Below are 16,950 nucleotides of genomic sequence, written 5' to 3'. Positions count from 1 at the left end.
CATCCCCGTTCCTGAGAAGTAGGAAGCCTCTTGAAGGCAAAATTTCCTTCTCTGTAATCGCACTTTACCAAAAAATACAGATGGCAAAATGCTTCCAGTAAAATTGACATGCAATTAGGAATTTCTTTTACATTTATGAATCTTATAATTTAGCTGTTGAAGTTGACAAGAACTCATTTTCCTCCCCTCCTCTTTCCATCAGATACCTTTGCAGCATGGTCTAGTTTAGTGAACTAATGAAGGTATTGAAAATCCTTTTCTTGTGCTTTTTATTAACTGCTACAGCAAAGAAAGGAACTGGCAGGCTTATGCGCGTGATTAACACAGCTATTTAGTTTCTAAAATGCTAGCAGAAAAAGTTCTCAATGAGTATTCTATTATTATAATAATAAACACGGGAGTATTATCCCGTGTTAATGATGCTACCGGATCACTGAGGATGTGTGTGTTCTGTGCTGTAGTTCGTAGTTCGTGCAGCAGAGATGATTGAGGAATATATTCATATTAGACAAATAGTCATTAATTCTTAGTTTGACTTTCAACAAGACCTATTCATAAAATACCTCTTCAGATGGTTTAAAAAAAAAAAAACCCACAAACCATACATTGATTCGAAGCTGAAAGGACTCCTCTGAATTTTTTTAAACTATCATTCACATGATTATGCAGAGCATCCATGTGGAAAGCAGTGAAGAGGTAGTGTTTTGTTGCTCTAAAGAGGCGAAATCAGTAGCTGTCATAAGGAGTATCTTTGTCACTATTTTCAAGCAAACTTTGAGGTATGAGGCCAAAACATTTCTTGCTGTTGTCCAATGCTTTTGGTAGTCAACAGCTATTAATTTGAAAGTGTCTGTGGTGCTAACACACAGTATTTTGATACAGCATTGCAAAATATTGAAGTGCTAAATAGTCACCAACCTAATAATAGCTCACATTTTAATTGCTTTCAATAAAATCTAGTTAACCATAATCTGTCTACTATAAAAGAGCTGTAGGCTTTTTCAGTGTAAAATGTATATGATCCAGGATTAATGGTGTTCAGATGTCAGTATAAATTACAGGGCAGCACAGGTCACATTTTAAATTGAAAGCTATCTCTAATATGCTAGGCATCTGTAGAAGGATACTATGTTGATGAGTATCAAAGAAATGCCTATAAATAAAATGGTTCTTCAGCAAGTGGAATAGTGGAGAGAAATCCTTCCAATAGGCATTACTCATGATGTCTGCCATTTCTGGTTAAATATAACAATGCAGTGTGCTTGAGCTGCTGAGAAGAAAAGCTGGTCACTAGACCACAGGCAGTTTGACTCCAAACATGGTACTTCTATTTTTTGGGGCTGTTACTGCATGCTTGTAAATTGAAATTAAATGTTATTGTTGTTTTAAATACTTACAGATACTTACTGGAATTTTGCCGATTCTGTTTTTAAACTGTTCTGTAAGGGTTTATGATTCATTAATAGTGTCGTTTGTCGTCTTGTAACATTGACTGCAGTGTCGTTTTTTTGCACTAGCCAGAGGTTAACAGAGCAGTTTAATTTTGAAAATCTGAATACAAATCTAGTATTACTGAAATGATTTGGTTGGAAACGTACCAAATACTGAACTGTTTCTTCATTAGTGCTGCCTGGTAATTCTGAAAGCATGATTGCTCATGAGTGTTTCTATTTCCTGTTCCGTTTCAAGCCAGTTGAGAATTACTGAGGAAGACTGAAAACAACCTACACCTTGGGCATTCACACATACCTGCATCGATTCTGGCATTGTACTTTTTCACTTAGACATAGTGGGCTTGTTTTTAGTGCATTATGAAGACTGAGCCAATATCTTGATTCTGCAGTGAGCTCCTTCTTTATCACTGTTTATACTCGGTGAGTGTAGTTTGTTTATGTCCCATGAATTAAGTTTTTTTGTAGTCTGTTGAGTTTGGCTGTAATAAAAATGGAAGTTGTCAGGAAAGCACATCCTTAACGCTAAGGATCTGTAAGTTTTCAGAGGTAAGCACTGCAAATCCAGCATTACCATTGCTTGCAGAGCTGCTTTGAAAAATGTGACTTAGGTTATACAGCTGACTGAGTCCACAAGGAGATGATGTGACCACAACTGTGGGTCTAGATCTTCCTTATGCATGTATTGCGCTTGGGTCAGTTTCTGAAATGAATGCAGAATAGACGAGTGCTGAACTGTCATTGGTGTCCGTGATTAATAGCTAAAAATACGATTCTTCCTAGGTAGAAACGCTATATGGAGATACCTATATATATGTGCAGTATATACACAATAGTATGCCTACCATCTAAAATGGTACAGATGCATTGAAAATAATGTGTTGTTTCTTGTAAGGTATTGATAAAAAATTTTAATTAGTTGTTATTTCTGGTGCTCAATTTTTTCACTAGTTTATAGTTTCCAGTTGAAATCAATCTATGAAAAAAAAGCTAATTTCTTGAGAACAAGAAAACCCATACTAAGTTTGTTTGATAAAGCTAGAATATTTACAAAGAAATCCATAGAAAGCACTGCCATACAGTTTTGTTTTGATCGTGAATGTGGAACTCCTTTTTACAGCTATAATTGGGATACCCGGTAGTGTGGGATACCTGCTAGTTAAAATCATTGGCTATCTATCATTACCGCCTAATTTACTGTTTAGAAGACTTGTAGGTTTGTTATAAATACGGGATGAAGTGCACAAGCCTCTGTGAAAGACGCTAGGTGTTAGGACAAGACCAGCACTCTTCATTTCAGCTGTTGAAGATCATCTTGACTAAAGTAAAGTATTACAACATTTCTTTAGAGTTGTTTCTTTGGCTTGGGATAAAATTTGTCTATAAACTGTTGCAGCTAAGTTTTTGTCACTTTAAAGAATGTTTGACAAATTCATCTGAAGTTTGAATACCTTTGTGAAATACAAATGTTTTTAAGGTTTTGCTCCTGTTACATTTAATTTCAGAGGTTTCAAGTTGGTTGACATGAACTGCCTTGAAAACATGTGCTGTGCTGTCTCTTTTTAACTGCGTGGGGCATGAGAGATGCTTTCTATTTGAGAGGTTGCTGCTGTGATATAGCAAAAAAAAAAAAAAATTTTATGTTTATGTGTGCCTGAAGTTCAGGAGGCAAGGATTAAGTTCATAAAAATGGTGATTATAAAGGTAGGTGGGTTTTTTTGTTTTGTTTGTTTGTTTTTTTTTACAGTTAGCTTGAACATTGATGTTAGAAATGTTTCTTAAACTGGCGAGCTTTCTCAAATGTGCTTCGTTATTACTCTTGAAGTTCTTTCAGAAGATCCGATGTGATGCAGTTCTGTAAAAATAATAGGAAGGATGCTGCTTGTTTTTATAAATTTTCATGTCTAAAGGACAGTGGTTAGGGCTGTTCCCTCCCCTTCTTCAAGAGGGAGGGTGGGAGGACTGTATTTTCTTGTCTGAAATCTAAATCTAACACTTGAGGGATGTGAACCTTCCATTGCAGATCCGTCTGTAAATTGACTAAAATCTGATACTGGGATCCAGATTATAGAATAAGCTAGAAGATAACACTAGATGTAGAAAATAGGACAGAAAATACACATTAAATACTTCAGCTCTTACTCTTCACATATATATGGGTAGCTGTTACGGATTCTTCGTTGTTGTATCCCTCTGGAGATGGGAAATAACACAGTCTCCAGCTGCCTGTGGCTGAAGATTGAATTAGAGAAAAATTTATAGCAGGATTTTGCTGTCTCTTGTTCCTGACTTCAGGTTTCAGGCTCCAGCTTGGAAGGTTTTTAGAGCTCAAGCTGTTCTCTGTAAAATGTCATTGAAAATTAACAAGGCTTAAAGGTGCAGTATCCCCTTGCACTTACACGTTTCCCAGTATGCCCATTTTTAACCATTGAAGTACTCAACAGTATAACTGTGGAGGCTAATAGCTTAACCTTGGATAATGATATCATAGAGTTAAAAGGACCTCTTCATGCTGGCTGTTAACTCAATTTGTGTAGTACAAATGAAACCTGCAGCAGTTGGTTTTATTCACCATAACTCTTTTATAATCCTGTCCCTTTAATCGAGGTTTTTAGCTGCCTTGAACAGAACCAGCTGGATTCAAGAAAAAAATATTTTTGTAGCTGAACTAACTCCTGTTGGATTTCTCTTGATTATAACTGGAAGTGATACAGTATATTAAAGGGGTAGTCAGCTGTAACCTACATTTTAAAGAGCTTGCCAGATGTCTGCTGTAAGTACCCTAAATTATTAAGACTGAATCTGTAAATTATTACTTCTTTACTTATGCTGTCAGTTTATTGCCTTTCTTTTGCTCAATTTAGGCTGCGCAAATTGTTCAGTTTCGCTTTGATTTTTCCTATACAGTAAAATGTGTGTGTTCTGAATTTCAGCATTACAGAGGACTAAAGTGTTAGGGGAGATGCATAACTAGAAGGAACAAAGGCTTGCATTGGTTTTTGTTGGATTGAATAAGCATGTCTTTAAAATGAAATGGAGTACTTAAATAGTTTGCCTCATGCACAATTTATAAATGTATCATTTTATGGTGGTATGTGAAATGTTTTTTGTGTGTGTGTGTTTTTTGTTTTTTTAAGGGACTGGGGACGGTGGTAGAATAATTTAAGTTCTTTATTAGGAACCTCCTTCTGCAGCATTGCCCAGCAGAGAAAGCCCTTACAGGTTTTGAATTTGTAAGAGTGACAGTGTAGGTGGAAGTGAGGGAAATACAGTTATGAATCTATAATTTTCAATTGCTATATGTTGGAGTCCTCCACTGAAAGCATTCAGTCAAAACAGTTCTTGCTGGTGAGCTCGAGTTTCCTGCGGAGCTGTTTTCATGTGTTCATAAAATAAATCTGTTAAACTCAGTTTATGTCTAGATTTTTTTCTGTATGCATTTTTGAAAACAGGGTAGCTGATGTTCTAAATCTAGTTAGGAAAAAAAGGTGGCTAATAGAAAAGGTAATGTTTTTCATTACGTACAGTATTCTTGTGTCCAGGGTCAATGACTGCAGGGAAGCCCAGGATGGGCCCTTAGTTCACTTTTGGGGAGTGTGGTTGTGTGTTTAGTTTTTCTTTGTTTGTTTTTTGTCTTTTAATGATAAACTTTTCAGGACAGCTAACTTAGTGTGGAAAGGTGGGGAAGCCTCTCTTACACTGGAAGAGAAGTTAAAATTATTTAATCCCAGTCTGCCTTGGCATGGTGCTTGTGAAGTAGCCTAACTTTTTCTCAGGCATACCTATGTCTTCTGGTTCCAAATCATGTCCAGTTTACTCTCGTCTCAAAGTTACTGCCTTGCTAGAGAGTGTAGCTTCAGTCTATTGCATTTTGTGTGAAGAAGGTGGTGGTTACACTTCCTTTTGCAACGGAGGCAGGACTCGTACTCTTCCCTCTGCCAGGTTGGTTTGGTACGCAGGCGAACGGAGAACAGAGATGTCGGGCGTGCTTGACTCTGCCCAGTGCACATGTTGGGCCTTGCAAAGCCAAAAGCATTCCTGTGATCCTCACCCTGCCCTACTTCGGGCAGAATGAGGAATGAAGTGCTGGAGAACAGGACAGCTTTTCCAGTTGTTTACTGATCAACCTTGTTTACTGCTCGGGAAAGGCTGAGAGCATTTTCAACCCTAAATTTGTTGCTTTGGCAAAGCTGTGCTGGCAGCCTTGGCTGAAACATGCAGATCTTCCTCATTTGTTATTCTGTCTTGTGAATCATATTAAAAATAAATGAGAACTAAGTTTCATTCCCTATGCGTGCCAAACAAGGGAGAATTAGGTGCCCCAATTATGTCCATTTTGCAGTATGTGTTGCATGCAGCAGGACAAACTTGCACAGTTCAGTGAAGGATTTTATTCTTTCAGAATAAGACTGCAGCTTTTTAAATGCAGAGATTTTTGTCTTTTTCATGACAGAGGGATTGATTAATGGCATTGTAGGATAGAATCATTTTTTAGCTGCAAAATAGATAGATATTGGCAACCAAAACTTTCCTGTTGACTTCCAAATCTGCATTACCCTTACCTGGAGAGACCAGTTCCAGATTTGATAGAACAGTGCATTTTGTATGGCTTCATCAGCTTCTGGCATCTCTTCTTTTAGTGCTAATTAGTCTGGAATATGATTACCACAAATTCAGCAGAGATCTTAGTATTTCTTTGCTTAGGCCAATAAATATCAATGAACGTGTAACCTGGATTCTGAACAGCTTGGATTCTGTGTACCTGAGCACGAAAGGTACTCTATTCCCCAAATTTTAAACTGAAATTTATGTTAACTTAGTTGAATCTTTTCTTGTTTAACTGGGAAGGAAGAAAGGCTAACTACCTAGCTTTATGTCTAGATTCAGATTCTTCTAGATCTGTATCCCATTCGTACTCTTGAATGAACAACCTTCCAGTTAAGTTCTGTTAACGCTGTGGGAATTTCTTTAGTCCAGTAGGTGACAGCTCTTGTTTTGCTGTCTCCCTGTCTTGTCTTTCTGTGCTGTAAATACAGACTGAAATGTTAGCTTTCAGGGAGTGTTTTACATATGCAGTATAATATATCTGACAAGAATGGGAATTCTTCTATGTTTTACCTATAAACATCAGGATTCAATAGTGCTTTTGATAAAGGATTGTTTATGATTTATAGGATACACAAAATTAGTTGCTGTTTGGTTTTCTTTGATGCTGATCAGCTGCCAGGATTCAGCATTTGCCATGTTGCATCCTGATGTCAATTCACAGTCTCCTTATACTGTTGTGATTCAATGACATGTATTTTAAAAACATGTTTCTTTTCAGTTACTGTCCGTTATATTTTAGCTTAAAAACAGATTTAGCCCAACTATGTTTGGAGAAGCAGCACAATCTAACTGATAGAACCTAAGACCAAGACTTTGACCTCTTTACAGCTCCCTTGTGGACTTCTCCTCTGAACTTGTAAATATTGCTTCACTGCTTTTAAGTTTTTCTATATTTAAAAAAAATACTTGCTTTTGGAAGCAGCCTCAAACCTATGTGTAAAGCACTGTAAGGAAGTAGAATTATTTAAGAGAGAAAGATAAGGATAGATTGAAACTGTAGTCTTAGTTCTCAGAAAGGAATTTGCATTCTGCCATGTCTTTATCCTGTTGAACAGGCCAGACTCTGCGTTGAAGAATTTATTGGACACACAGAGCGTTAAGTAAAGGTCCTCATGTGTTTTTTATCTCTTCTTAAATCCTGGATAGGAATTTAAGCCCATGGTGGCAATAAGAATTTTGACTCTAAGTCTGACAAATGGTTTTGTTTTCTTGTATTCTAGCAGCACCTCAATTGGAAGGTGTTTGGTTGTTCTTCTTTGTGCTTATGGGATGATATGGTAAGAGCTAGTATTTGGCAGGATCGCATGACCAGGAGAGAATCTGAATCTTACTTTTCATGGTAGATGTGCCGATTGGTGAAACTAGGACAAGCAGCTGTTTGTAGTACCTGCAGAATTGTGGAGAAGGCTGTGTGAGGGCAATGCGATGCAGACCTACCTAAATCCTGAAGCATTAGTAAACTAAATGAAGTAATTGCTGCTTGTTTAGACAGAGGGACAAAACTTGGAACTGAGCAAAGGCAGAAATAAATGATGTTCTGGCTTGTCAGGAGAGGAAGGTGGATACAGGTAAGCAAAGCAGCAGAGTTCAGGGCTGGTGATCTTAATGGAGCCAAAGAATTAATTGGCCTGAAAAATGTTTCTGGGATGGATCATTTTGTAGCACATGGGTCTATTGGGACATTTAAGATGGTGAACAAAGCTCATGCTGGTGGTGGTTCAGCTGTTCCTCAGCTGTCTTGCTAAAGTCTTTCTAACATTTTGGACTCTTCCCTCCCACCCCCAAAATATCCAGTTGCAAAATATTTTCAGATCTTATTTCTTAGGGTTCATTAAAGATGTACATGGAAGCGTCTTTATATAATTGAAAATGTGAGAAGTGTGAGCTGATGTTCACAGCAGAGGTAGGAGCAAGTTGGTAAGGGCCTAGGTGTGACTTTGGATTGGTCACCAGACCCTTTAGACTTCATTTTTGTCCTTGCACTTTTAAGAATAAGTAGCGAAACCTAATTCATGTGACTTTTCTCCAGTTATTTTGGAGCCTTTAGCAGTAAAGGTGCTTGTTATTCAGAGGATTTGCCCTGTGGTTTAGCGCAGAAGTTCTCAAATTACAGCGTGTAAGCTTGAGGTTCCTTCCATTTATTTAAGTTGTGACAGTGGCGAGGTGAGTTCAGCTAGGGGCAGCCACATGAATTTGACAGAGATAATACATTTTAGTGCTGCTGCTGACTTTTAGAAGGACTCGGTTTTTGCTTGAAACTGGAACTATCTATAATTTAACCCTTCTGGTTGGTTGTGAAAATATCCTGTATGTAGACTATGTTTCAATATGCAGTCAAATTCATCTGAATTTATAGTTTTAGGCAAACATTTGCTTTTTTTTCATTTGTGTTTGGTGGTAAATATAATAAAACATAAATGCTTAGATTACTGTTATTTGCCATTTGGGGGAGGATTGGGAATTTTAATGATAACTGTAAATATGCTGCTACTCTCAGGATATAAATGCATCTCCGAAGTGGTTAGTTCTTGCACGTGTGAGGGTTTTTTTTCTTTCTTAGGAATGGGTTCTCACAGTTGTGTGGTGTTTGTACAGTGATGGTGGTGGGGTTCTTTGAAGTCTATAGAAATGACAACAAAAATTAGTTTCTGTAAGTGGTCCTGTTGTCAGTGCTGTAGATGATCTTTCTTGGCATTGCATTGCATATTTGGAGGACAAGAAGAGTGGGAACTAATTAGTGAAGGAGGAATGTATGGTTTAAATAGGCCTTTCATAACAGACAGTTCCTCTCCTCCAGAGAGATGAAGTGGTTCTTCTGAGCCGTTGATAAAGCTCTGCCATTTCCAGCACGTTCTAGTAAGAGCTGCTGTAGAAAACCTGTACGTGAAGCTGCCAGGTATTTTGGATCCAGCCTCACTCTGCTAAATCTGGTGCATGGAATAGTTGAGTAGTTCTCTGCTGCTTTTGTCTTGTTTCTCTGCTAGTAATGACATCTGCATGGGGTGGTGAACAGCCATGAAGGAAAAACAATCACTTCATTTGAGAGTTTGAACCAGTTGGCTTACAGGCTCATGAAAAGGATGGTGAGACTTATGAATTCTTACCAAGCCCTGACACCTGGTGTCATTTGTAAAATGGCTTCAGAAATGTCTTGAGTCTTTAAAACAAAACAAAACAAAAAAAAATCCTGTGTAACTGTTAGCTGTTGGTGACTGCACATTGAGGTTGATCTGAAAAGTTCTGTGCAAAGGGTTTTAGAACCCAGCATTCAAGTGCCATCTTCATAATTGCTATATTCAGATAGCATATGCATAGCTGAAAACAATAATTTTGGTCAAAATCACCATACTTTCCATTTCTTCCTGGTTTTCCCCTAGTTTGAGGATTTTTTTTCCCTCAATTCTTTGGTAAATTATGCATTTTTTTTTTCTAAAAGAAATTATATGTAACTACTTTTATTTGCTTTTCCAGAGAGTTGAGTTTTATGCTGAAAGCTTTCTAAAGAATGTAAAGCTTGAATGCATTCCATTCTCAAGTGACTGGGAATGTCATTGGTATGGATAGGGTGCAAATGTTGTGGATGAAGAATGGCTTGGCTTTTTAAAAACTTACTCTTTCAAAATAAAAAGGGTCTACAATCCCCAGACAAGCCTAGAGCCTGTGATTCAAAACATATTGAAGGGTCTTTCTGGTTTTCAGTTTGTATATTTCTGTAATGTTTGCTCATTTGTTTTCACAGGGCAGTTTCCTCATACTTTTTTTCCAGCTCTGATCATTAATCTGGACTGAACACTTGGATTATCTGATCTTGTGTGGTTTTTAGAAGCAGGTATGTTGGCAGGGAAATCTCTAATGTTTTAATGGTTTGGGAAGAGAGAAAGGGGGACTTTCTTTACATATGTGCATATATGTGAAGAAAGTGTATGTGGGTACACACACACACACACACACACACACACACACACACACACACACACACGTATGTATGTATGTATGTATGTATGTATGTATTCTTATATACACATCCACACCTCCCAGAAAGGGTTATACGGTTAGGAATAATCCTCTTAAGTAATATTTGATTATATATAGCTTTCTTGAGAAAGCAAAAATGGTAATACTTTAGTAAGATTTTCTTGTTCTTCATATGTAAAGATGTATTGTGTTGTCTTCTACTCATAGACTAGCTTTGTAAGTGGTTGTGGAAATGTACTGATGTAATTACACAATATATACACTGAGTAGTATTTGTTGTCCTAAATTGTGTCTTATAAATAAGTTAGAGACATGTAAAAGCTTTATATAACAGGAAAAGAGATAGCTTAACGTGTTTTTCATGCTGGGGTCTCAGTATTGCCTTAAGATCTTTGTCTTTCTACTTTAGTGTCATCACTTAGGAAAAACTGTTGTGGCCAAGAAGATGATCCCCCCAAATAATTGTGAAATGTATGAAGATCAAAGTGCTATTGCTCTGTAATCTTAATTTGGCTTCTGTATGCATATATTTTGGTAGCTTTTGATATATGTTGAGTATTGTGATCCCTCTTCCCCCCACCCCCCATATTACTGCTATCTCTGTAAGGTATTCACTGAATGGGTAAACCTTAGTTTATCCTTCCTGTTAAATAAGTATTTTCATGATTAATCCGTCTTGGCTGAAGCTTGCTTTAGAAGAATTAGGTTCAGGTAGGCATGGAATATTCCATCACCCCTTTTAAAGTATGAGAAATTAATAAACAACTGAAAGATTTTCATGATGGAAAGAAATGGGTAATTTAATTATACTTATTGACAACAAATCTCCTGTAATATCTGTCGTACAATGGGATGTGGAAAAGTGTGGGTCTCTGTAGCTGAAATGGGGCTAACTGTGGCATTTTCTTGGTGCTTGTAGGTACTGCCACCTATTGGTATATAACTTGCTCATTTTTAAACCATGGGTGTGTTACTGTGTTTCAATAATGAGATTATTTTGATTCTGGGAAAAAAACCCACTAGTTTCAGAAAGAACTCTCTCTTCTCAGTGTAATACCTGACATGCTGATGTAGGGACTAAGAATATGAAAAGACTTTTCCTCACTATTATAGAGTTGTTTTCTTCTGTAAACTTGTTTTTTTCCTCCAGCTTATTTATATGATATGAACAGCCTATCTCTCAAGTGATGCACCCTTGAAATGGCTATTACCCTATATTAAATTACGTGCAAGCACTCGGTCTCTGTCTCTGGCCACTAAATCAGTTGACCCATTGGCCTTTGTTCCCTTACTAATCACATTTCTTAATGGATCTTTTGGGTATGTGGAAGAAGAGGTGCAGTCATTTGTCTAAACAAACTATCCTGAAAGCTAACCTAGTTATTTGAGTTAAATATCAATATACACTAAATCTATTCATATTACAGAATTCAAAATCAAGATTTGAGGAAAAGATAGTAAGAATGTGATATATTCCTAGAATCCTTTTTAGAAACCAACTGCTTTAAGGGTAGATTGCTTATTTGCATTTGGTGCTATAATTCTGCCAAACCAGTCAATATATCCTTATGTTTCCAAACATGTTACATGTGTGTGCTTTATCTTGCTAATTTATACAACAAAATACTGTGATTACTCCTAAAAATGTTGCATGCTTTTCTCTGATTTCCTAATCTAGAAATTGTAGTTGACTTTTTTTCTATTGCTGCAGTAATAAATGAGTTCTTTCATAGCTTGAATTTTCTAGTCAGACAGGCCTGTTGACTGATTGTGATGTTACTGAACTCTGCTGCTGTCAGTCTCCAAGTCTGAGTTTCCTGTAGAGTGACAGACTGGTGCAGTCTGGAAATGCTAGAAATGCTGGAACAACAGAAATTGGTATAACCTGGCAGATCAGCACAGTAGTATAATACACATATTAATTAAATAGAATTTTCCAATTGATTAAAAAAAGAGAAAAAACTTGATGCCAAATATTTTTTTACAAGAGCTCTAAGAGAACTATCTCTCTTTATATAGGTGAGTGGAGAGAGAAAAGTATTGTGGTGTTTGAGGTATAAATGTAATGTATACTAGAGAGAGGCACATGCAGATGAAGAAATGAGATGGGATTATATAAGACAGTCCTGTTCTGTTGCATGTGCTTTTTTTCCTCTAACTTGATTTCTCTGATACTAATGCAGCACCTTCCCCCCTGAAGTAACTGTATTTTAAGAACAAATGAATGCTGTAATGCTATATTAAGAACCAGACACACCTTTTCAGTCTTTCAGATTTATTTGGTATCTAGGTAAACATTTTTTATTTTATCTAGCTCAGAGTATGCATAACTTATCTTTTGACTGTTATTTTGTTCATTGTCATACTGTTGATACTATTACTTGCTATCACTCAATAAATTGCATTGTGGAATATAATTCCTAGTAGCATAATCCAATCTACTTACTTCAGAATTGATACTACACAAAATCATGGATTGTTTTATTCCCCCTTCAGAAAGCAGTTTGCTGATTATGTCAAAAAATATGATAACCCTGCACATTTACAGGCTGCAAGTTTTCAAGCACAACCATATGTATTACATCAGCATAATGCAAATCTTCCCACTGGAAACTTCTTCAAGTAGAACTGATTATATAGCTTTATTTACTGTTTACCAGTGTCTTTGTCCTGTTAAGTAAAGTTGGGTGGTAAAGACTATCCCTGCAGATGTTACTAAAGTTTGCATTATTTCTGACTCATTCAGGAGGACCAGCGTATAACTTTAAACTGTTTCCACACCCAGAGTACTTACCTCTTAAAAATAATAATGATAATAAAGGTGTTGGGGGTTTGGGGAGGAAGGTTGGTATTGACTATAAAAAAACTTTAAATGGAAAAGAGTGTTATCTGAACCTGTTGTTATAGTCTTCACTAGGCATGCCCAGCATATTCCCATGGTTACTAAGGTTCAAGAAGTTAGATTTATAGCTTAGTACAGGACCAAACTCAGTTCTGTGAATGCAAACTAATTTGAGGACTATTCTGGAGCCACCTCTCTCACGTGCGTTGTGGAAGAGTGGCTGGTGTACACCTACATCCAGGGACTCCTTAGTGGGCTCTAAGTTTCTCCAGCACACGGCACTGCTAAGAGTTTTGTTCCTGTACTACCATATTATGTGAAGCACCATTATTTTATGAACTTGCAATTAAGATTTTTATTAGTGCTGACTGAAGAATTATCTTTGAGCATGTTTATTAAGAACAACTGAAGATTATACCTGAACGGTTCTGCTGTGTCCTGGTAAATACCATATTGTGGGATTTAAATAATTACAGGGTACTCAGGCAGTGAAGTATAATGATGCTGTAGCATAAGGAATTTGGATAGCATAGTCTGTTCATTTCATAATGTAGCTATTCTTGATTAAAATAAAACAGTAAAGTATCAGCTTTTAAATGACATGAGAAAGGATGCTAAACTCTATTCCTTCCCTGCTCCTGTCCCTTTCCCCCCCCCCCCTCCAAAACAGTTACATAGACTTGACTTTACAGAAGGGTGAAGTAAGTGGCCTTTATTCACCTTAAAAAAAGGAAAAAAGGGCGGTGGGGAGACTTAGAAATTTAGATTCCATCCAGCTTTTATTGGCCATTGTAAGCTTGATAACTGTGTGTGTTGCATCCTGGTTTCATGTTGACTGTGATTATTAAATAAAAAAAAGAATCAAAACACAAGCTCTTCTGTCAGGGTAATTCTTTCACCTAGTTGTTAGAATTCTCTTTTTTTTTACCCATGCAGTAATGTAACAACAGATAATGAGCTAGTAGTGATGTGCACATCGGTCTCTCTGAATTTTCTCTGAATATTTGAATTACATGCATAAGGCCCAATTTAGGTGTTTGGATTTTTTTTTAAGGATTTTTCTGAACAAGCATGTGATTCCTGATTTTTCCCAGGCTATTATGTAGTCTGTCAATTGGTGAAAAACAGGTAGTTTGGAAATTAAACTCTCCTACTGTTCATGTTCCACCCTATTAACTGTTTTGGTTTGTATTATTCTGATCTTGTCGTATTTTCAGGAAGTCCAGGAGCTGGCAGGAGGGGAATGAACCGTGAGGGTGTCCCCGGAAAGAGTCCGGAGGAGATGTATATTCAGCAGAAAGTGAGAGTCCTACTCATGCTGAGGAAGATGGGATCAAATGTAAGATGCACTGTCATAACCCATATTTTGTTGCTTTCTAGACATGATGTTGTAGTATCTGAGATAGTGATTACTGAGATGGGCAGGTGGTGGTCTGGTTTTATTGCTGAACTGTTTTAGCCATCATTGATTTAGCCATTATCTGTGCTCAGATAATATTTAAGCAAAAATCAGTTGTGTGAAGCTTGTGATGCCTGAAACTAAATCTGAACATCTGGTAATTTTTCTGCATACAGCAAAGTTCATTTTTATAAAACCAACAAAATAAAGCAAGTGTTTTATGGTGACTTTTACTCTCTCTGTAAACATATGATGTATCAGCTTGCTGCTGTAGCCTTGCTGGTGTTATAATTGGGGCAAACAATGATTAGCTTAAACTGTCAAATAGTAGAAATAGAGGTAACTGACATTTATTATTAGAAAGTCAAAAGTTGTATTTTCAGTCTTTCTTCATTTTCCTTTTTGCTAACTGACTCTGTACATTTCCAGCTGACTGCTAGTGAAGAGGAGTTCTTGCGCACATATGCGGGTGTAGTGAATAGCCAACTTAGCCAGCTTCCTCAGCACTCAATTGATCAGGGTGAGTACTGGGCATGGAGGGAAAGGGATGATTGTAACTGTTGGAAGCAGGCTGTACAGTTTCTCCTATAGAAGTTTTTCATTGATTGTATGCATTTTTCATGCAATGGTGCTGCAAAGAGAAAACAGTTTTTAAGGTGACTTTTTTAAAGCCTCAAAACATTGAAGAAGAGATCTGGCACAGATATAGGAAGTTTGAAGGTGAGCTCCCCAGTTTTAGGTTGACTTTTGTCTTTGATATTTTCTTGGTCTATTTTAGAGAGTTGTAGATGCTCAATAAAGACTATTATACTTCACATACACCAGGAGTAGAGGATGTCAGATTTTCACATCTCTTTCCAGTGGCTGTTCATCTTGGCATTGGTCTTTATATGCAGATTTATTTGCCCTGTTTTTGTTTAATCTTTGAGAGCAGTCTCAGTAAACACCAAATTTAGGCTCCTATATTCGTGTAATAATATGCTACCTATTTACACCTGTCCCGAAACCTGTGGCATGTGCAATTCATTTCCTGCTGTAATCTGTGGAGGAGAACTACAGTGTACTGTTCAACAGGTGGTTTTATGTTAATGGATAAAGTCTGTCTTGGTATACCTAGCATTCCTTAGGATGAAGAGCATTATGTTAAGCATCCTATTCTCCTTGATAACTCAAAACACTGACAGCCAAATCCTATGAATTGAATGCATGTACATAGCTTCCCGCTGTTTTTAATGCATTAAATGTAAATAAATTGTAAACTGTTTGATTTTTCTTATAGGCGTAGTTAAATTCAGGCATGCCTATGCTCCTACAGTTCTGAGTGTGTCTTACTGTATCCAGTAAGGCAGGTCTTCTGCATCAGATAACTTTCAGAATTTTTGATATTTATTCTTAAACTGCACCTCTGTGCTTAGGAACAAAATTGGGATAGCTACTTCAAATTTCATGATCAAATCTGCTTAGTATATGTTGCACATAGTAGTTCAGCAGTAGAAGTTTCTATCTTATACTAAAATAATACAATATTTCCATAAAGAACTTTGACATATGGTACAGTAGGAGATAACTGCTGCAGTAAAAATTCCATGCTTGTTCTGGTGAGTTATGAAGTATTTAATATGCCAATTTTTTTAGTTGGGTACTGTATGATTTTGATTTGTTTTGTTTATATTCCCATTAAGCGGATGACATGTGTTGCTTTTGTGACTCCTTTACAGAAGTCTTGATAAACACCTCTGTGGTGCTACTCTGAATCTTCAAATCTGTTCTAAACATGAATTTTTCTTTCTGAATGTTTTATTTTTCTCTCTTTCACAAGCCCTATGGTAGATCACATTCATACTGTAGCATTTGGGTTTGAAGGAAAACTTAGTCTTGTATGCCAGAAAGAACTGAGTTGAGCAGAAGTTTAATTTACATCTAAGTCATTTAGAAAACCATTAGAAACAACCTGCAGAAACTTGCTCTTCAGTTTTAAGCTTGTGTGTTCATTCTTCACGTAGCTGGAAGGGATTAATGAAGATAGCTATACTTGTATATTTTGGCTGAGAATTCTTAAACTTGTCTAAAGTAAAAATTTGCCTGTTTCTCTTCTAAACCGGATGACAATATATTCAAACAGGAAAGACTGCTTTAGTTGTCAGACAGCTGTGGTGCTGTCTTAAACAGTTGACATTTTCAGCTTTGTCTCTAAACTGGTTGCATTTCTCATAATGAAAATGCATGCTGAATTATCTGCACTTTGGTGAAGAACAGATAATGAAAGCACAAGTCCAGACAGGGAACATGGGTATTTTATATAGCTGTTCCATTACACATCTTAATCTGACTTTGTTGCCAAAAGTGTCTAGTTTTATTATATGTAGAATTAGCAAACTTTTCTCACTTCATGGAGGGGTTTGGAGACTCTAATACTGATGGAGTGCTTTGAAATTCCTGCCTTAACACTGTAAAGGAAGACCAAAGGACTGCATTTCTGTCTGCTTTCAATCTATCAAAGTGAGATTAAGAAATAAGAACCCTCAGAGGATGTTCTTCTGGAAGATTAAGACCAAAAAGTTGCAACTAAAAAAAATTAAATTCTGGCTTAACTTTTCAGTATAATCAAAGAGAGGCCAACAGTTGTTTGGTCTGCTTCTAGACTGACTTTTCCTGTGTTGCGTGATCAGTAAGAA

At 36.8% G+C, this 16,950-nt stretch overlaps 1 protein-coding gene across 3 annotated transcripts in view; it reads left to right on the top strand.

The window, feature by feature from the left end:
* Positions 1-16,950, top strand: part of CTNNBIP1 (catenin beta interacting protein 1) — a 36,758-nt gene that overhangs the window by 6,367 nt on the left and 13,441 nt on the right. For 2 of the 3 annotated variants that reach the window (XM_064525574.1, XM_064525572.1), the window contains exons 2-4: positions 9,799-9,888; positions 14,094-14,215; positions 14,705-14,795. In XM_064525574.1, the coding sequence (XP_064381644.1) occupies positions 14,120-14,215; positions 14,705-14,795 (187 nt within the window). In that variant the 5' untranslated portion in view covers positions 9,799-9,888; positions 14,094-14,119. The remainder of the gene's footprint in view (positions 1-9,798; positions 9,889-14,093; positions 14,216-14,704; positions 14,796-16,950) is intronic. The other variant, XM_064525573.1, reaches the window with a different exon arrangement.

This window comes from Dromaius novaehollandiae, chromosome 24, assembly GCF_036370855.1.
Source record: "Dromaius novaehollandiae isolate bDroNov1 chromosome 24, bDroNov1.hap1, whole genome shotgun sequence".
Taxonomy (NCBI): Eukaryota; Metazoa; Chordata; class Aves; order Casuariiformes; family Dromaiidae; genus Dromaius; species Dromaius novaehollandiae.
This window is presented reverse-complemented; position numbering and strand designations above follow the sequence as displayed.